This window comes from Camelina sativa, chromosome 11, assembly GCF_000633955.1.
Source record: "Camelina sativa cultivar DH55 chromosome 11, Cs, whole genome shotgun sequence".
NCBI lineage: Eukaryota > Viridiplantae > Streptophyta > Magnoliopsida > Brassicales > Brassicaceae > Camelina > Camelina sativa.
In genome coordinates, this window is record NC_025695.1 from 20,360,163 (window position 1) to 20,382,133 (window position 21,971).

Consider the following 21,971-nt stretch of genomic DNA (forward strand, 5'->3'; position numbering starts at 1 on the left):
AAAAAAAAAAAAAAAAAAAAAAAAAAACAGACTGCAAAAGAACTCTGACGACAGCTCTACCACCTTCTCCACCAGTGAACATGAAGCTTCATCTCTTCCTGTGAGTCAAACCACAACCATCTCTGTTCGGTAAGCTCTATCTCTTCTCCCTCTTAATTTGAATCTCGTTGGTACTGCTAATTCTATATGGGTACGGGTTTCAAGATCATTCAGCATTTTGAGTGATTTTAAAGTATTTCTTAATGAAAGAGATTGTTCTATGTTTTGTTTAGTTCCATTGTTTTTGAACTAGAGACTGAATTTGTGGATTGGTTGAGAGAGATTCAATTTTTTCAACTTTGATTGATTGAAATAATTTGGAAAGTACATAGTTTGTGTTGTTGTTGTGGCTGTTGAATTTGGATCGTTAGTATAGATCAGATTCTAAAAGTAATCTAAAAGTTTGTTCCTTTAAACCTCATAGATCATATTATGTTTCTTATGCACTATAGAATCAGATATTTTCTGGAGAATTGTGTATTCTTCTCAAGGTTGTGGTCTGAAATGGCAATGCACAAGTAAGATCTTAATAAAGAGACATCAATCTCAATTTAAAAAACTGAGAACTTTTGAATTGCGTTTCGTGATCTTCGTCTCTAATATGTTTTCAAGTGTAACAGCTTTGTCGTTCACCAGTTCCAAAATTATGGTTTATCTTCGCTTAGCTTCTTCATCTCACTTGAAGCTTCTTTTTCTTTGTTGCAGGATTTAATAAAGAACTCAAATCTCAACAATCGATTATGTTATTAGGTGGATCATCTTGACCAAATTTAACTGTGTGGTGGTGGCCAGATGATGAAGACGTAACTTTGTGTTGTAAAATATTTTAAAATCATCAAAAATTTACTAATAAAATCTCATAGGATCACATTTCATTTTTTTTTTAAATAGAAAACACAATCAAATATCTCAAAAATCTCCTAAATCTTTCAAAATTCTAAAATATTAAAATCTTACACAAATCCTTAAAATAAGTTGAATATCCCCTCTAAATGATAAGTCTCAATTCTATAACTATTTGGTCAACATATATATAGTTATGGAAAAGAAAAAAAATGGTGACAAGTTTAATTACACACTATAAAATTAAATAAAAATTGAAAAAATTGGTCAACATTCTTAGATATTAGTTTTAATTTTATAACTATTTGGAGAGACAATAAAAAATATATATATATACTTTCTGTGTTCCAGTATATAAGATCTTTTAGCCTTTCCCGTTTGTTCTATATTATAAGATTTTTTTCAAGTTTATATGCATTTTTTAATATTAATTTAATTTTTTTGACTATTTAAATTCTACAGTGTTTTTCTATTGGTTTAACTTTAACTATGTGAAATGATTAAACATTTATTATTTCTTAATCTTTGTGCTTTTAGACAAAAAAAACCTTTTATAATGGAACTGAGGGAGTATAAAATAAGCTATCACATATTAAATTCACTAGTTTATAGCTTTGTTTTTAATGTGACTTAATTTAGAAATGTTAATAATGAACAAACATTTTGTACGCTTTTATTTCATTTAGGCCTATAAGTTTCTTCTGTCAGCTTTTAATTAATTATATCATACAGTTTTATTTTATTGTAGTTTAAAATCGGTTTTGTGAGGTAGCTAGTGCACGAATACAATCGCCGTATTATTTGAGTATAAAATCAATTGTTTCATACTGATATATGGATAAGGCGGTTGATACTAGCCAAATATGTGTGAAATCATGCAACAAATACAAATCGAGTGTGTTTGGGAGTAATGGATCCATGAACAATGATGGAATATAACTTAAAAGTAGGGAAGGCATTATAGTTTATAAGATTCCAATTTAGACAAAACTGTGGTATTCACAACAGTCTCAAATGAAAGATTGTTACACCAAAAATCTTCTTAACTTCTCTAAGTATATATGTATCTACTTTCTATCAGCTGGTTTGTTCAAAATGAACACTAGCACAAATTTTATGCTAGTAACTTTGACCGCAAAACAAATTCAAACAATGAATTCGGTTTAAAACCATATTTGTTATTGTACTTAACTATATCGACATTCACTAGGAAGAACCGAAAATCTAGCTTGATCAGAACAATAGTCATAGTTCATATATTTCTCTCTTACAGTCTTGTAGACCTTCTGCTCGAAGACACTTAGCATCATGGTGTTCCACCAATATATATATTGATGAACCGCAAGCTTTGGAATTGTTACTTGGATCATCGACGTGACAGCCGGAGTCGGAGAAACCTTGGAAATGTGCCTTGAAAGGAGCATAGGTCCAATTAATCTTGGTTTTACCACCATCTGTTGCCCAGTTTTCTCCATTCCACAAACTACTCACTACTTGCATTGGCTTCGATGGATAGTTCACGCCATTGCTTGTGTTGTTATTGAACACTCTTATTGGGATACTGTCCACGTAAAACCTATTATCAAATCATCTTGTCATTATATTTGGGCAATTGTCATTATATATACACATCAAATATATCAATAATCATTCTGTTTAATTATGTAAAAATAATCACACGACAACTTTTAAATTAACTTTTACAAACAAAAAACAAACTCGCATGCACATAAGGTGACACTCATTTAGTATTCATAAATAATAATAAGTAAATAAATACGTACACTATATAGTATGGATTCCAAAGAATGCCATAAGTGTGGAAGTCAATGGTGGGATCGAACCAAAGATCAAACCTTTGTTCTCTGTTTCCTCTACCTTCGGTGTACACATTTGTCTGTAACGTTATTGATTTTCCTTCTACGTTCCCCAAGAACTCAAAGTCAACCTCGTCGTGGGTGTCTCCTTTCGAAGTCAACTATAACCAATATTTCACAAATAAATACATGACAAAAGTTTCACCAATGTTGCTAACTGAGATCCATATAAAATGATTATTCTAAAAGGAGAGAATAAAACAAATACGAACGTAAAAGGCAGTGACAACGCCAGAAGAATCGTTTCCAAACACTTTAATTCTCATTTGGAAAAATCCTGATCCGTAGTGGTTTTTGGACTCAAAGCCAGAACCTATACGTGTGTGACATGATTCCTAAGAACAACATCATAAAATTGTATCTTAAAATGGAAATAAAAAAAAACAATATAAAAAATCAAAGAACCTGAAAAATAATCTATGGTAAGCTGAACTTCTTTGCCTTGGTTGGATTTTAAGACATGATCTTGTCCCCATGTAACCACATAGTTCTCATCAAAACCAGATTCTTGGTTTATGGCAATTCCTCTAACTCCATGAACTCTAGTGGCATCAGCCTTAATGATCAACATTAGTGCCCAAACAAAACCAAATATTAAAATATATTCCATCTTAATTGTTGTTTTTGAGTACTTCTCGTGAAGCAATATATCTCGTTTCTCATTTCTTGACCAAACAAATGTATATATATACAATTTTGGTATAAACGTATTTATTGCCATAGATACTAGAGTTATGGGTGTGTTCACGCGGCTACCCTCGCACACCGCTACAACACACATATGTGTTATCTAGTATTGAAGGGTTACAGATTCGTTAATGCATTGACTATGACAATTTTAGTTTTAGATCTTAGTAACTAATTCTTTAAGTTTGTTCGTTAAAAAATTGGTTCTAGAAGATCTGAAAATGCAAAAATGAAAATATACAAGACCAAAGAGTGATAGAAGTGAATACTTTAAGATCGATCTACTCACTTTCATACATGTGAAAAAAATCTTGGGTGTCCTTGCAGTTTTATGTGTTTATATAGTGATGCAACTATTTTTATAATCGCATTTCCAAAAATTAAACTCTGGTCCACCATCTTTAAGATGAATTTTCCAATCATTTGGAACCACCAGAAATTGTGTTTAGATGAAATCTTTTATAAAGGTTAATAAATAAATAAATTGGAGATTTACGTCGAAAATAGTAATTCAATTTAGTAGTTGTGATAATTTCATTGTAAATATTAAATTGAATTACTGCAAATATATATATATATATATATATAAACAATTTACTGTAACTGAGCACAAAAATGTATTTCTATGATGTCATCCACTTAAATAATTATACGAATAAATGTATTTCTAACTGCTCTCTTGAGAATTAGTCTTTTTCTTCATATAATTGTTTTCTTTTTGTTAAAAACTGTAAATGTGGGATAAGACATTCTCTCATGTCATTGTTGAATCATGGATTAAACATTCTACATCATCGACATAGTTCAAATTATAGATTTACTTATATCTTTGTATATCCTAAATTTGAAATAGGATTCACGTTCATTTTGCAAGAGAAAAATCATCACCCCATAACAGAGCATTCATTAAAAGTCTATACTGTATTAATTAGATGAAGGTCCGTGTCATGTCTTGGTTAATAGTATTTTTTAAAAATACTTTTTATATATATATATATATATAATTTTAATGAAATTTCACGATACATTTATCAAATAAAGGGAAAAAAAGCCAAAAAAAAACTTAAGTTATTTTTATTTGAACGTTTAATACCCAATTATTTTGGATTGGAATAAAAATATACCAAATAATAAAAATGTGTCATTTAAAACCCAAAAAAATTAGTGTTGTTATTTTCATACCAACAATTTTTCAACAAAATCAAAATTTTAATTTTATCTTGATTATCTAATTAATTATTAATTTTTAATATAAAAAGTTTGGGTTTTCTGTTAACCATGTCGAACCGGGATCTCTCTTTTTCCCCCTCTCTCTAATATCATCGTCATTATCTCCGGCCATAGACGATTCTTCTTTCCTCCGTCGCTTCTATGACTACTTCGATTCTCAACACCGTCTCCTCCATCCATTCATCCAGAGTTACCTCCGTAGACAGAGTCGGAGTTCTCTCTCTGTAATCCTGATTTCGTCGACTTCACTTGTCGGCGTTCTGGTTCATCGACATTGGTCTTCCGATCACCGGGTACTTTACATTTCGATAGATTGATGCTTCTGGACAATGTCTTCGATTTTTTCTTTACTGATTTTGTTCTTTGTTCGTAGGATGGAGATTTGTTGTGCGTGCGGCGGAGACTGATACAGATAAAGGTTTGATTTTTATGTTTTTCAATTATCATTTTTTCCGTTGATTTTTAAAACTGAATTTGTCACCGGCCGGTAGTGGTTAGAGCATTAACCAGCTTCTCGGTATCAAAGGAGCATCTCAAGAAACTGTAATTTTCTTCTTTTTCTCGCCACTTTTTTAAAATTTGGGTTTTGAAATTGATGTTATTGATAATTAATTTATCATATTGTGCATAATGATGTGTAATTTGGCATAGTTTAGGTCTTTTCCTATAAAAAGTAATCTCTCTCTTAACATAACCTTTGTATATATATTAACTTTAAGTTTAGGTACCAAATGAAAAATACTTAGGTTCACTCCTAGGGAACTTTCCTGTTTACATATATATATATAGGAATCTTTTATATATTATTTTATATATAATCCAATGAGAATCTTTTATATATTATTTTGTTTAAAAATATAAATCAAAACTAAATTAAAAAGCAATCCATATTAAGGAAACAAATTCTGTATAATTTTTTTTAAGGAAAGTTATATATTGTTTTGGTTTAGATTTTACAATTAGAATGAAATGATATATCGGTTTGGGTTTACAAATAAGGTGATTAGGGTTTAGATTTTACAATTCAAACAAAATTATATGTCGGTTTGGGTTTACAAATGAAGTGGTTAGGGTTTAGATTTTACAATTAAAACGAAATTATATGTCGGTTTGGGTTTACAAATGAGATGGTTAGGGTTTAGATTTTACAATTAGAACGAAATTATATGTCGGTTTGGGTTTACAAATGAGATGGTTAGGGTTTAGATTTTACAATTAGAGTGAAATTATATGTCGGTTTGAGTTTACAAATGAGATGGTTAGGGTTTATATTTTACAATTAGAATGAAATTATAGATCGGTTTTGGGTTTATAAATAAGTGGTTTAACTTTTAAATTTTATAATAATGTATACAGATTTTGTTTCCTTATTTTATAAAGAGGTGAATAAATATATTCTTATATATATTATAAGATGTCAGATTCTTATTGGCTAAAATAAGGAGAAATGAACAAAAGGGTTCATGTTAAGAGTGAACCAAAGAATTGTCCCTACTAAATTATGTGAAAAGGAGAGGAGCAACTAGGATATGAGAGAGAGGAGGAGAAAGAAGATAACCATGGTTAATTTCTGGTTTGATATGGTTAACAAAAAACCGAATTTTTTTATATTAAAACTTAATAATTAATTAGATAACCAGGGTAAAATTGGAATTTTGATTTTGTTAAAAAATCGTGGGTATGAAAATAACAACACTAATTTTTTTGGGTTTTAAATGACACATTTTTATTATTTGGTGTATTTTTATTCCAATCCAAAACAATTGTGTATTAAAGATCCAACTAAAAATAACTCGGGATTTTTTTTAGCATTTTTCCCATCAAATAAATAATAACAAACACAATAAACCCTCATGTCTTTTCGTTTCTCAAACAGAATGGTGTGGGATTGAGTGGCCGAGAGAGACTTAGTTTGATACTTAAAAAGCATTTGGTTAATTTCAAGAACATACATATTAGTTCGTTCTCGTTAACATATCGTTAGTTGGTTAACAGATACTCCCTCTGTCTCACAAAGATCGATGTTTTGACATTTTCACACATATTAAGAAAAATTTTAGTTTTTCTTTATAAATTAATTTATAATTACTTTTTGGTACAGAGAGAAAATATAAACCAATAACAATTCAAAAAAATTAAATATTTTCAATGATTACTTCTTGAAGTTTACAAAACGTCAATCTTTGTGGAACAAAAAAATATTTCAAAACATCAATTTTTGTGAGACAGAAAGAGTATTATATACTTTATCGTAAAATGAGTCTTGGACAAAGACACACAGAGAATGCTGAAATCTCGATTAGATACATGAGAAGAGGATACTCGAACAAATCAACTATTTATATTTGAGAGCATTCAAAATCATGTTTATTGTTCCATATATAAATAAACTTATACCACTAATCTTGAAGGAGAACAAATACAGTTTTGAGAAGTACAACAAACTTAACAAGTTAGATAGATGAAGAGTTTACACATTCTATATAACCTTTCTCTTCTATAATCCCAAACTCCTCGTGGGCTATAACCAAATTTGTTTCCCAAAGCATCGACAAATTAGAGACTAAGCTGGTAGCTGCAGCTTTTTATTGTTTTTCCAGCTGTGTATTATGATTAATCCAAACCATTTAGTCAAGAGTTGTGAGTTTATTTCATGAACAAAGAGGCCAAAGATGGAAATATGTTACCTTTGGAAGTAGTAGTAGAAGAAATCAGCGTAGAGCAATGTCTGAAGGAGCCCAGCGATCCATGCTACGAAAACAACACAACAAATGTCACACGATTTCATTTGAATTGTGTCAACAAATAATCCACAAAGGCTACAGAAACTAAATTAAAGATATCACTGAACGGTAAAAAGTTCTTGAGCATGTCATGTTACGCGGTAAGAAGTTCACTAATCTAAGTAGGCACAAACATATCAACAGACGTTATAATGTGCACAACTGGAGACTTGACAACGAACTTTGAGGGAGGTAAGTAGTCAAACTTATCCAGTGAACAAAGTGTGGTTCAGTGAAGTAACGGTAGATCCAGTTGAGGATGTAGAGTCCTCGGTATCCCCTGCAACAAGACGACATCAAATTGTATATCAAATATGAAGCTTACTTAGAAGGCAACTAAAACATCAAGACACAGATCTGAGATGTCACCAAAGTGAATAGGATAGAAATGAAACTAGTCAACAAGAGATATGTATACCCAAGGAGAAATATGTATTGCCCTGTCAAGTTATCGATATTTCTAGTCCTCTGCAGCAGAACAAGCTGGGGAAGTATAGCAACAGCCTCCAAGTACAATGAAAATGTCCACAAGACCTGAAAATTATTATACAGAAGATGTGAAATAACACTATCTTCGGAAAAAAAAAAAGAGAATGCAATATAAACTGTTCTGGCGAGCAAGAAGAACAAACCTCAAGAAAGGTAAACTTTTCATGAATCAAAAGAGCCAAGAGTAAGCAAGGAAGCACAAGGAACCAATGACGAAACGTATCTTGCTCCCTATCATAAGTCCTACGAACAGTCTTATGGTACCTCATGTACCAAACTATCGAAAACGAACTTCCTTAGAATATCAACTTCATAAGAGTGTTGTAGATTGAATAGAAACTCGTGAAAATATCTAAATATCGAGTCGCGAAGACAATGGCGTAGAGTTCTTGAGTCTTTAGTGAAACACCTGTGAAATTCCCAAAACCAAAGGAGATGATGATACTCACTAAACATACATAACCAAATCATAACATTTTGAATTCCAAAAGGATTTGATTCTCGAAATGGAACAAACCGGCGCAGGATTTGATGGTGTGGATCTTGAGAAGCAATACAAGAACACTAGCTAGGTGAGTCATATCACCGGCTAATCTGAAAATGTTCATCTTGTTTTTGTTCTTCAACGGAATTTGAGAAACTTGATCGATTTAGGGTTTTATTAAGCTCCTTGCTTCGTTCGTTGTAGTCTTCTCCGGCGACGGCAACACGAGAGACGTCTGTGCTAGATCTCGTTTCCGCTGCTGTTTTTCTTTTCCTGGAAAAATTGAAAACAAACGGATGAGAAAATCTTAAGCCCAGGCCCAAAACTTCTTTTGGTTATGAGCCAAGTTTGGTTAACCGGAAGCTGATTGTTTGGTTACGGGACATGTCGGTTATTCCAAAACCAGATTAAACCAGCTACAACATGATACATACCCTATTTTTACAAATTAATTATTATAATTTTTTTTTTTTGTCAACCATTGGGCCACAACAGGCCGGCCCATTAGTCTAATCCCTATATTCGTAGGGAGCGGGACTCGATCCCTAGATGTGATGGTGCCTTGTGCATTAAGGACTTATCTTTGGCCACTGCACTAAAGTCACTTCACTTTTTTTCTTTCTTTGAAGATCCATTTCAATAATAATTTTTATTTTTTTCATCATCATCATTAATAATGGTGTAAAAGATTTATGAAATTCATCATTATTAAGAGAGTAACATTCAAAACAATGCATTAATAAGTGCTTAATGGATGTTTGACTGCTAGTATAACTGCTCAATTAAAAAAAATTCAAAACAATTAAAAATCAATCTAAAACCAATCACCAAAAACAAAAGAAAAACAGAATTTTCAAACAAAATCATATATCTGATAGACTCACATTTTAAAAATTATAATTTATCATTAATAAAAAAAATTGTTATTAAATTGCTATATGGATTAAATTCTGACATAATTTATATTTATTATAATTATATTATTAAAATCTAATGATAATAATAAAAATAGCTACAGCTTTAAAAGTTGTTGGTAAACAATCAGATTTTAACGGTTAAAGTTTTTAAAGTTTTCAAAGTTTTAACAGTCAAAGTATCTACCGCCAAATTCTCTATAGCTAAAATTTTAAAGTCAAAGTCTCTACAGCCAAAAGTAACAGCAGTTAACAATCAGGACCACAGTTTACATATATCATCATATTTGAAAACTTAACTATATAACTGGTGTATTAAAAGCATGTATATGTAATAAAGTCCTTAAAATATCATATCAACACAAACCGAACCATTGCAAAAGTTAAAAAAAAAAAACCAAAATTTTAGAAAATAATTTTCAGTTAATACGCTAGAAACTAAATTATCTTTGCAAACCTCATGTAATTTCAGAGTTTAAACGATGTGATTCATGCGTAAAAAAAACTATATTTTTTTAAGTTATGAATCTTTATACTTTTATAGAAAATATTTTAAGTGTTTAAAGTTTTTGTCATCGGCACAACTATATTCTATATAACATGGACCAAATTACGTAGCCCTATAATTTATAGGCTATAGAACTTACTACTACACCTTCAGGCTTCGGCTTTAACTAATCCCAACCCAACTAAACAGATAAATGAAGATTGAGCTTGTGTTCATACCGTTACCAGGAATCGGTCATCGCAAGCCAACCATCGAGCTAGCGAAGCTACTTGTCCGCAGCGATGACCGCCTCACGATCACCGTGATCATAATCCCTTCCATTAACAACGTCGCCGATGATTCCACCTATATAGCATCTCTCTCCACGACATCTCAAGATCGCCTCCGTTACGAAACCATCTCCGCCGTCAAAGAACAACCAATAACAGCAGATCCGAAGCAGCCGACTCAAGTCTACATAGAGGAACAAAATTCAAAGGTAAGAGATATAGTCACGAGAATCGTGGATGATCCAACACGACGACTCGCCGGTTTAGTAGTAGATATGTTTTGTTCCTCAATGATAGATATAGCTAACGAATTCGAAGTTCCGTGTTATATGTTTTACGCATCAAGCGCTACGTTTTTAGGAATCACACTTCACGTTCAGTTGATGCACGACGAGAAAAAGTATGACGTCAGCGAGTTGGAAGAGTCGGTCGTCACTGAGTTGGAGTTTCCGTGTTTGACTCGTCCTTATCCTGTGAAGTTACTGCCTTATCTCTTCACTTCAAAACAGTGGCTACCTTTGTTTCTAGCTCAAGCCAGATCTTTCCGAAAGATGAAGGGTTTTTTGGTAAATACAGTTGATGAGCTCGAATCACACGCTTTGAAAATGTTCAACAATATTGGTGGTGGTGATCATCTTCCTCAAGTTTATCCAATAGGACCAGTGTTGCATCTAGAAAACATTGACAAGCAACCGGAGATTTTGCGGTGGCTCGATGAACAACCGGCTAAGTCGGTTGTGTTCCTCTGCTTTGGGAGCATGGGAGGTTTCAGTGAGACACAAACTAAAGAAATCGCCGTCGCGCTAGAACGAAGCGGTCACCGGTTTCTTTTGTCTCTCCGTCGTGCATCCCCGAATATAATGACCGAACGTCCCGGAGATTTTACGAATCTTGAGGAGGTTCTCCCGGCGGGATTCTTAGATCGGACATCGGATAGAGGGAAGGTAATCGGATGGGCACCACAAGCGGCGGTGCTAGCAAAACCTGCGATGGGCACCACAAGCTCTCAAACTCGATGTTGGAGAGCTTGTGGTTTGGTGTTCCGATGGTGGTGTGGCCGCTTTACTCAGGGCAGAAGGTAAACGCGTTCGAGATGGTGGAGGAGCTAGGATTAGCGGTGGAGATACGGAAATATTTTAGGGAGAATTGATGACCGGAGAAATGGAGACCGTTACGGCGGAGGAGATAGAGAAAGCGATCAGGCGTGTTATGGAGGAGAATAGTGACGTTAGGGATAGAGTGAAGGAGATGGCAGAGAAGTGTCACGTGGCGTTAATGGAAGGTGGATCTTCGCAGGTGGCTTTGCAAACGTTTATACAAGACGTGACATATAATATAATATAGCTTATTTGAATTTGCATGTTGATTAAGTGAGATACGATGACCTAAAGTTCCAAATTGTAATGTTATGTATGTTACATTTCTGAGGAAACAATGTCAATTTTACATGAACTATCATTAAGCCATTAAGGTAAGGAACTATGTAAGAATTATATGAAAACTGCCGAAAACTATACAAACCACGATACATTAGCCTAAAATTTCACGAACTAATTAGCCCTATTGAACCAAAACTAGCATTGACCTAAACATCGTCCGTCAACAATGTTGACTTAACATGTTGGTGTGTGCTGGCTTAAATGCATGATACTAAACCTATATAAGCTATCATTTATGTCCGAGTATTTTTTTAAACATTTGCCTNAAAAAAAAAAAAAAAAAAAAAAAAAAAAAAAAAAACTTTGAAGATATCGTACCTCAAACCTAATTAACCAACGGTGTTGACATATATATATGTGAAAGATTCTATTACAATGTCTTAGTGAGTTTCCGTGATTATGAACTCTTCCAGCTTCAAATCTTGACACAAGAGATACAACAATTAAAGGGTGGTTTTTCTTTTTTGGAGGATATAGGGCATGGCCATAAGCTTCCCCACCAAGCCAAGAAAGTGTCCAAATTTATTCCTGTTGAACTCTCTCTTTCGATTCCCAGCTTTTTTTTTCCCAATATTCAATCCTCTTCTATATGCTACATTTGAGTTTTGACGATTAGATTATGACTTTTATATTCTTCCACCTAGGACTAAGACCCCCGCGATGTTGCGAGGGAACTATTTTAGAAAAAAAAACTTAAAAATTTAAAATTATACATTATAAAATTATTTGAATGTAATAGAATAGTTTAAATACATAAACTGTTACTAAAAACACAATAATCAAAATGAAAACTTATAACAAAAAATATTATATAGAATAGACGCAACTTTGCAAAACATATTGTTTAAAGTATTATAAATATAATATATTTTTATGAAGAATTATGGTAAAGAGTTAAAATTAAAAAAGAATCATTATGAAAAAATGATCCTTACTGAGAATATTGAACTAATGGTTATAATGAGTAATGTAATTTACTATTAAAGAACTATAATTAAAAATATATTTAATAATGAGTGAAACAATATCAACAAAAAATTAAAATTAAAATACACAGCTCTTAAGAACAAAATAAAATAAATTTTAAATATTAAAATAGTTTTTAACGAAAAGTTAAGTTTAATAGACGCAACTGTAAATTCTATATTAAGTTTTATTAAATTTCTATATTACTATAATCATTCTAAAATTTTAGTTAGATTATAGAATAACATTAAATATTAGATATTAATATTCAAATTATTTAGATTTAACATAAAATAAAAATTTTGTTTCAACGAACAATGATTTGTAAGTTATTGATGAAAAGACAAATATATAGAGAGTTCAAAAGAAATGACTATTTAAATATACACACCTATTAGAATAAAATTGTGATGAAAAATTATGAATAAAATATAGTGAAAAGACACAACTCTACAATGAACAAATACAACTGTTTGAGTTTTTTTAAAAAGAAAAAATAAAATGAATTTTTTTACAAAAATGTACTACGAAAAGTCGCAACTGTTGTTCTCATTTATTCAGATTGTTATTATATTTTTTAAACGAAAAGTTAAGATAAATAGACGCAACTGTAAATTCAATATTAAGTTGTATTTTTCTCTATTTCTATAATCATTTCATTATCTAGATTCAACATAAAATGGAAATTTTGTTTCAACGAACTTGTTAGTTAGTGATGAAGAGACAAATATAAAGAGAGTTCAAAAAGCATGACTATTTAAATAGACACACCTATTAGAACGAAAAGTTGTGATGAAAAAATATAAATAAAATATAGTAAAAAGACACAACTCTAAGATGAACAGATAAAACCGTTTGAATTAAAAAAACAAAGAAAGACATTTTTTTACAAAAAGGTACTACGAAAAATCACAACTGTTGTGTCTGCACTTGATTATACCTACAAACTCATATGAACTGCTTTTAAATAAAAGATATCTTTATTACCATATTCAAAAGTCAAATCCAAAAGCTCATTATATAATCAATCTAACTCTTGGAAAAAGACTCTAGATATGAAATTAACTAAAAGTTATAAATTAGATTCATCATTCCAAAAATCTTTTGTTAAATCAAGAACTGGAGGAATCTTTTTTACTTTTAAAAAAATGAATGCTATAATTTTTTACTTTTCAAAGAATGAATGCTAGAGAATAATTTAGAGAGCTGTAAAAACCGTTGAGATTGAAATTTTATATTATTTGGTGTCATGGCAAAAAAAAAAATGAAAACAGTTCCAACAGACAAATCTATATAGATTTCAAAAGATACGACTATTCAAATAGACACAACTCTACAATGAACAATTGCAACTTTACAAAAAACCGTTACAATGAACAATCACAACTTTTTGTAAAACACACAATTCAAAATTTCTACAGATTTTTTTAGAAAATTATCCAAAAAGTACAATTGAAAAAACACAACTTTTGGTACAGATTTCAAAAGATACGAATATACAAATAGACATAACTCTACAATGAACAGTTGCAACTTTACAAAAAACCGTTACAACGAACAATCACAACTTTTTGTAAAACACACAATTTAAATAATCTACAGATTTTTTTGGAAAATTATTCAAAAAGTACGATTGAAAAAACACAACTTTTGGTGACATTTATTCGGATTGTTATTATATATAGGTATTTTCATTAAATTTTTATATATGAAAGCATCTTTATTACCATATTGAAAAGTCAAATCCAAAAACTCACTATGTAATCCATCTAACTCTTGGAAAAACACTCTAGGTATTTTCATTAAACTTTTATATTTAAAATTAACTAAAAGATGTAAATTAGATTTATCATTCCAAAAATCTTTTGTTAAAAGAATGAATGCTAGAAAATAATTTAGAAAAATGTATAAACCGTTGAAATTGAATTTTTAGTTGATTTTGTGTCATGGCAAAAAAATGAAAACAGTTCAAACAGACAAATATATATAGATTTCAAAAGATATGAATGTTCCAATCAACATAATTTTACAGTGAACAGTTGTAACTTTTTATAAATAACCGTTTTAATGATTCATCATGACTTTTCAGAAAATATCCAAAATGTACGATTGAAAAAACACAACTACTGGTCGCATTTATTCGGATTGTTATTATTATATAGATTTCTATATTATGTTTTGAGTTATGGGAGCTTATTTCGGCAAAATGTAGCATTAGTGAGGATAATTCATGGCAGTTTGGGTAATCTTGGTTTTTATTTATGTGCCGATGGTGGTTCCCAAAATCAGTTATGTTGGACGTTGAAATTGGTTCATGTAAATTTATCATCGCTAATTAGTTCCTCTTATCATCGTAGTAAATTTATAACTAGTGAAGAAAGTCTTTCTTTCTATGGGAGCTTAATCTTCTCTTCGGCTTCTAATGAGCATTGTTGTGAAGGTTCATGTTTGAGATTCACAAACAAACAAGTGAAGAAAACAATAGAATCACCTGAATAATAATATACAACAGCAGCAAAAGAAAAGCTAACCTAGAAAATATCAAGAACTTGTAAAATGGTAGTGTTACATAACGGACAGTTTCCTCTCTGTACCCAAAGCTCTCTCGAACACAATCTGCAAAACGTATGTCCACACGGTATAAAAGCCGCACCTTTACTCCTTATCATACACACGCAACAACTCAACTCCGCCGTCGCCGTCATCCCCACCGCCTCTCCTCCTCCACAACCATTTCTTCCCTCGGCTTCCGCCTCCACCTCCACCGCTTCTCTCTCGCCGCAGACATCATACATTTGTCCATCATTATCCTCCAACAACTCCATTAGAGACATCCTCGGCGGCTGAACTTCCTAAGATAACAAAGATTACAAGAAAGCTTAATCTTTAAGTGTTCTGATACCAAACCACAGTAGAGTTTTGTTAACTAATTTAACTAACTGATCAATACCTCTCTATCTGCCGCCAACACGGTGCCTAACCGGCGTCTTCCTTCTCGCTCCACCGCCTCATCTCCACCGTTGCTAACGTCACCACTGCTCCGGTCAGTCTCGGAGTTTGAGAGGAGTCCTCCAAGACGGTTTAATCGATGACTCTCACTATTCAGATTACGGATAGGACTATCCAATGTAGGGATAGGATTATTAGACGAGATCCAACCAGTAGAGGTGCGTTTGAGACGGAGCTTATCTCGGAAAGATTTCCAAGCGGTTTTATCGCGGCGGCGCTCTCTTCTCATCACGTCAAGTAAGCTACCATTGGAGTGGTTCCTCGCCGGAGACGACGGCGCAGTAAGCGAACGGAAACCGCTCGTTTCAGCCATCAGAATATCTTCAAGAGTCACTGAGCTCCGACCATTCTCAACCGTTGACATACGGTCTAAGAACGTCACTCTAAGCCTATCTCCACCGTCCATTTGAATCATCTTGTCAAAATAAAACTATGTGACCTGAAGACAAGTACCCGCAAAATCAAGAATTCTCAAGAACAAAAAAAAAACACACACAAATTCGTCGGCAAAGAGAGAAGGGAAAAGACAAAAAACAGAGGACTCGTTTCCCGAGAAAATCTCTCAGGTTTTTTTGTTTTTACCAACTGAGAAAATAGTGAGCGAGTAAAAAACAGATCGACTTCATTATTATATGTGAAGAACTTAAGAAGAATCATCGGATACCTTACCTTCTCCGACAACTTCCCTTCTCTTTGCACTAGAATCCGGGAATCTATAAGACCATCTTTGGTCAGATACCAAAAAAAAAAAAAAAAATTTATTACACATTTTTATTTTTTATTTATTTTTAAAAATATGTGCCAATAAATGAACGCCACGTGTTGAAGAACGTTTCTCACAATCTTTTCAAAATTCTCCAGCAAGGAGCGTTACTCTTCTTTTTACTTTTATATCTCATCTTTTTTTTCACATCCTTCCTTTAAACTTTTGTCCTCCCATTAGTTATCCTTGGATATCTAATTTTTTTTATTAAAAAAATGTTTAAAGTATATTTTATAATGTCATAAATGTTAGTTATATAATTTATGCAATATTAAAAAAATAAAACTAGTAGTAGAATACATTTATTAAAATATATATATATTACATTAAAAAAACTTTAAAACATATATTACAATCCTAAAAAAACCACAAACTTAAAACTGAATACAATAATTAAAAAAAACATAGAATGATAGAAACATATGAAAGCATTATGAATAACATAATTAGCATCGGTCTAATATTGAGTTGTGCCAAATTTTTGCCAGATATGTTCAACCAAATCAGCTTTAAGCCGTCGATGTTGCGTTGTATCACGAACTTGATTCCAAGCGCCCATCACATCGTCGAGATTGTTAATCCTATCTGTAGAATATGTTAAATCGACATGTGAAGTCCCGCTTCCTTCTCGTTGATGGAATTCTGCTGTATTGGACATGCTGTATCCATCTCGCTCATCTTCTACTATCATATTGTGCAATATGATACATGCTCGCATTATCTTCCCTATTTTTGCCTTATCCAAAAAAAGTGCAGGATTTTTAACAATCGCAAAACGAGCTTGCAAGACTCCAATAGCACGTTCGACATCTTTTCGGGCAGCTTCTTGACACCTTGCAAATAATGATGCTTTCGAATCTTGTGGAAGTGAAATTGATTGGATGAATGTTGCCCATCTCGGATATATACCATCAGTGAGGTAGTAAGCCATATTGTAATGTCGTCCGTTGACAAAGTAATCTACTCTCGGAGCTCGACCTTCTAAGATGTCATCAAAAACTGGTGAACGGTCAAGAACATTGATATCATTTAAAGTACCTGGAGGACCAAAAAATGCATGCCAAATCCAGAGATCTTGCGATGCCACAACCTCTAAAACGATTGTAGGTTTTCCAGATCCACGAGAATACTGTCCTTTCCAAGCTGTTGGACAATTCTTCCATTCCCAATGCATACAATCAATGTTTCCGATCATCCCAGGAAATCCGCGGTCCTCTCCTAAATTGAGTAATCGTTGGAGATCCTCTGATGTAGGTCTTCTTAGGTACGTATCTTGAAACAAATATATAATTCCCTCCACAAAATTTTCCAAGCATTGCATTGCGGTGCTATCTGCGAGGCGGAGGTATTCGTCAACTGCATCAGCTGCACACCCATATGCCAAAGTACGAATGACTGCTGTACACTTTTGTAATCCAGACAGACCCAACCTTCCCGTAGCATCTCTTCTTTGTTGGAAATATGGTACTTCATTGGATAGTGCCTCAACAATAAGAATGAACAATGATTTGTTCATTCGAAAACGACGACGAAAACTACCAGTAGAGAACGTAGCATTTTCGCTGAAATAATCATTCCATAATTGAATATGCCCTTCTTCGTGTTGTCTATCAATATAAGCTCTTGGCACCTTGAAGTAGTTGGTTGTTGATCATTGCCATAATCATCTAGGCAATCTTGGAATAGATTGCCAAAATGTTCATCAAAAAATTCATCATACTCATCATCTAAATCTGGGGAATACATGATAATAAGAAATGAGAGATTTTTTAAGAGAGAGTTGGGATGGAGAAAATATTTAAAACTTAAGAATAAAGCAGACTGAATATGAGTTTACAAGAGAGTTGGGAAATAGTCGATTCTCGTTTAAGAGAGAGTTGGGAAGTATCCGATTCTCGTAAAGCTATATATACAAGCTTACTGAACATCAAGTGGGGAAAGAAAAACACAAAAAAGTTCACGGACGTTCTGACGGAAAGGTTGAGACACGGGTTTAGTCACGAGAAGGTTGTTGTTCTCTTGTGCCGACTTGAGATCACAAGATTCACTGAAGACCAGAGACTTGTTGTTCTCTTGTGCCGACTTGAGCTCACGAGTTTAGTCATGGGAAGAGCAGAATCGAAGACAAGAGACTTGATGTTCTCTTGTGCCGACTTGAGATCACAAGGAAACCTGCTAACAACACATGAGAACAGATTTAAAACAAACAACAATGAAGAAAAGAGAGTCCTGTGAAACACAAACATTGATTTAGTCGATTCATCAACGATACATAAACATTCACTAAACATACTTTAAACGTTGATTACAACGATTCATACACAAAACACAAAACATAAACTTTAACAAAACACAAAACACAAACTTTAACAAAACACAAAACACAAACTAATAACCAACTATCCTAACATCTCATCAATTAGCTTCTTTCTCAGATTGATTTCAGCCTCGGACAGATCAGTTTTGTTGACTAGACTCGCTAGAAGTCGTTGCTTGGAAATTCGTTCTCTCGCAGCTATTTCTCTCTCTCTGATCTCCCACGCCTTCTCTAACTTTTGTAGAGAATTACCCTCAGTTTTCGTACCACCACCATTGTTCTTTGCTTTCCTTTTGGATGCCTTAACACCTGGAGGGCGTTCATTAGCTTCTTCCTCAAGACGAGAAGCTGTATTTGAACTGGAGGAATATGTGCCACTCACACATCAAACTTTGTTCGTTTGGTGTTTTCAGGTCCTCTCAAAGCATTCGAAGAACACCACTTCTGCTCATGACGAAGAAGCCTCCAAGCATGCTCTAGAGAGAACTTCATTTTCTGATCATTGACGTACAACTCGTTTGCCATTTGGAGAACATCATCTTCTGACTGGCCACTGGTTCTCCGACTCGAAGCTTGGTTGTAACATCCTACAAACTTGTTGACAGTCTCATTTATTTTTTTCCACCTCTGCTTACATTGACTGGCCCCTCTCTTTGGTTTACCCGCTACTGCTTCACTCGTTCCATAGTAGTACGCAATACGCTCCCAAAAGGAACCACCCTTTTGTCCATTGCTCACGACTGGATCTTTGCTAATGTTTAACCAACCACTGATCAAGACAACATCTTCCTGGGCAGTCCATCGGATTCTAGCTTCCCTTGAGTTTTCAGCTACCTCGTTGACATCACTAAATTGTGTACTAAACTGAGGGATAGGTGATGAGCTTATTTGAATAGGTGAAGATGGAAGAGATTCTGGATTATTCACCCCAACTTGGCTAGTCAAGAGGTCTGTAAAGTTTAGAGAAAAAGAATTCATACCCTAAAGTCTATGAAAGATGGAGAGAAGAAGAATTGGTAGTTGGGTTTATTGTAAATCTTTAAGGTTATTGAAGGAGACCATAGAAGCGACATAAATAGCAAATTGAAGGAGACCATTTAAGCATTGAAGGAGAAGGAAGAGTTTGGTAGTTGGGTTTATTGTAAAGCTTTAAGGTTAGGTTTACAAATGTTTTTAGTGTTTAAGTGTTACAACTACCAAGCATTTATTAAGTGCTTAACTACCAAGCATTTAGTAAGTTCTTAACTACCAAGCATTGACAACATACAATAAATCAATACCTTTTTGTTCTACAAACAAGACTACCTTTTCAATGTCAACAATCAATCAGATTCTAGTTTAAAAAAGCTTTTTAACCTTACCTTCTTTGAGAAGCAGCGATCGCTGAAGTACTTGCATTTTTGAAGCTCCTTGCAAAGCTCACCTCTAGCAGCATACTCAAAAAAACAAGTAAACTCTGTTCTGCAACAAAAGATATTAGGGAGAAACTATTATTATCACAGAGACAAACATTGTAATGTCAACAATCAATAGTGATCATAAGTTATTCATACCTCAAACACCCATAGAAATTTTCTGACAGCATCTGTTGTTCCTTGAAACCACTTTTTCCCAGTTTCACCAGGAGTTTGTGTAGCAGCGAGAACCTGTTTCATCCTATAGCATCCACCCACCGGAACCTACAAATATTGTTTAACAGTAGTGTTTCAAGAATCAGAAACATAAGACTTCCTCTCTACACAACAAACATCATATTTCTCAAAACCGTTTACATCAATAATCACTCACAGCCGGTGTTGCTGCTCGCTTGGTAAGAGGAAAGAGTTTAGCTCCATCGCCTCCTCCTAGAATGATTGCAGCCACATTCTTTGGATCTGCTCTCCTTCTCTCGAACATAGAAGACTGTGCTTTCTGATAAACAAAAACATGAATCCAAATCAAATATAGGCAATCAATAAAATAAGTTTCTCAGAAATAAGTATAGGCAAATAATAAAACAAGTTCCTCAAAAATTTTCACTACCTTGGCTTCGTAGAAGCAATCACTGTGGTTGGCTAAGACTCTCTCTCCATCTTCGAATTGACCAGAAGGAGGAGGAAGAATTAGAAGAGGCAAGTCTTCTCCGTCGCAATCGTTATTGTACGAACACAAGAACCAAAAACCCCAAACACAGACAGATAAAATGATTAAGAAGTTGTGAAAAAAATCATGAACCACGGAAATAAATATTGCATGTCGCGATCTATAATGAATACAGCTAACACATGATACAACCACAAATGTTAACCCTTAACCGAATCATTCTCCAAAACAAGGGAAACCTAAAGCATATTCTCAGGAAATTTTTCAAAAGCTCAAAAGCAGAATCAAATCGTTAATACCTAAATCGGTACCTGAAATTGCTTAAGCTGGCACGACGGAGTAAAACGGCGGTGTCAGAGGAACGGAGAGTAAACGTCGCCCGGAAAATCGCTGAAGATGCGGAGAGATTCGTCGAAAAAGACGAAGAGAGAAGGTATTGTTTTGATTTTGTGTTTCTCTCGTGTCGATTTGGTCGAGGGAGAGAAGAAAAGATTAAAAAAAATTAATAATAAAACAAAACTAAACCAATAAAAACCGGACACATGTCGGGTCTCTGTCTATCTAAACGGATGGCCGCAGAGAGCTGTGTCTCTCAAAAATAAGAATTAAAACTTTTCTTTTTTTGCTTATATTACTAAAAAAATCAAAGAATTTTTTGCGGGTCAAAAAGGAATAAAAAACAAAAAGTAAAAGATGATCACTTTTTTTTTTTACATACTGATTGAATTCATCTGCTTTGTTTTTTCTCTTTTTTACTCACTTTCTCTTTATGGTGTTTGTTGTACTGTGTCTCTTTTGAAAGAGTGGGAGACGTTTTTAGAAATGAGCAGAGGAGGAGATAGATATAACCTTATGTGATTTTTACGTTTGTGTTCATCCATTAAGCAGTTGACAATTTTCAAACATAAGGGTATATCCGGTAATTCAACAGCTTTCTTTGTCCTTTATGTATCTGTGGACGAGTGTGTTTCTCTCCAGTCGTATCAGTGTACTTGGATGGAGTTTGTTTAGGTCCTGTAATTACTTAAAATTTATTAATTTTTATATTTTGTATATTATAGTTTTCAATTTTGGAAAATAAACTTTTAAGAATATGCGTGACATATAGTTCGTTCATAGTGAATTAGGTACATGGTGGTTAGAGAAGTTAAAAAAGCAAAAATCAGGGTTTAGGTGTGCTGATCAAACCTTAACCGTCTCATGGTTGGAGAGCTGTTTTAAGCTAATTCACTCACCTATCATCAAATTAAAAAAATAATAAGAAAGATACTG

The 21,971-nt window shown here is 33.3% G+C and overlaps 2 protein-coding genes, 1 long non-coding RNA gene and 3 pseudogenes across 7 annotated transcripts; 2 read left to right on the forward strand and 4 right to left on the reverse strand.

Annotated features, from left to right (window-relative positions):
* On the reverse strand, positions 2,070-3,369 carry LOC104728160 (annotated as a pseudogene).
* On the forward strand, positions 4,742-5,219 carry LOC109127558. The gene is made up of 2 exons (XR_002034122.1): positions 4,742-4,969; positions 5,050-5,219. It is a non-coding gene; the product is annotated as an uncharacterized LOC109127558 (long non-coding RNA).
* LOC104723915 lies at positions 7,001-10,157 on the reverse strand (annotated as a pseudogene).
* LOC104723914 lies at positions 9,960-11,570 on the forward strand (annotated as a pseudogene).
* Positions 14,999-16,301, reverse strand: LOC104723916 (LON peptidase N-terminal domain and RING finger protein 3-like). Of its 2 annotated transcripts, XM_010442350.2 has the most exons (3): positions 16,207-16,301; positions 15,479-15,976; positions 14,999-15,380 (listed from the first exon to the last, which is right to left on the reverse strand). In XM_010442350.2, the coding sequence occupies exons 2-3, from the start codon at positions 15,950-15,952 to the stop codon at positions 15,060-15,062; spliced, it is 795 nt and encodes a 264-aa protein (XP_010440652.1). In that variant the 5' UTR covers positions 15,953-15,976; positions 16,207-16,301; the 3' UTR covers positions 14,999-15,059. The 2 variants fall into 2 exon arrangements, with proteins under 2 accessions (XP_010440652.1, XP_010440651.1); XM_010442349.2 differs by lacking the exon at positions 16,207-16,301 and having other exon boundaries at positions 15,479-16,200.
* LOC104723918 lies at positions 18,087-21,180 on the reverse strand. 4 transcript variants are annotated; one of them, XR_002034161.1, is made up of 6 exons: positions 21,011-21,180; positions 20,640-20,734; positions 20,406-20,528; positions 20,171-20,296; positions 19,979-20,078; positions 18,087-18,472 (listed from the first exon to the last, which is right to left on the reverse strand). XR_002034161.1 is itself a non-coding variant. In XM_010442352.2 (6 exons), the coding sequence occupies exons 3-6, from the start codon at positions 20,511-20,513 to the stop codon at positions 18,298-18,300; spliced, it is 507 nt and encodes a 168-aa protein (XP_010440654.1). In that variant the 5' UTR covers positions 20,514-20,528; positions 20,640-20,734; positions 21,011-21,180; the 3' UTR covers positions 18,087-18,297. The 4 variants fall into 4 exon arrangements, 2 of the variants coding, with proteins under 2 accessions (XP_010440654.1, XP_019088160.1); XM_010442352.2 differs by having other exon boundaries at positions 18,087-18,475; positions 19,979-20,073; XR_002034160.1 differs by lacking the exon at positions 21,011-21,180 and having other exon boundaries at positions 20,640-21,002.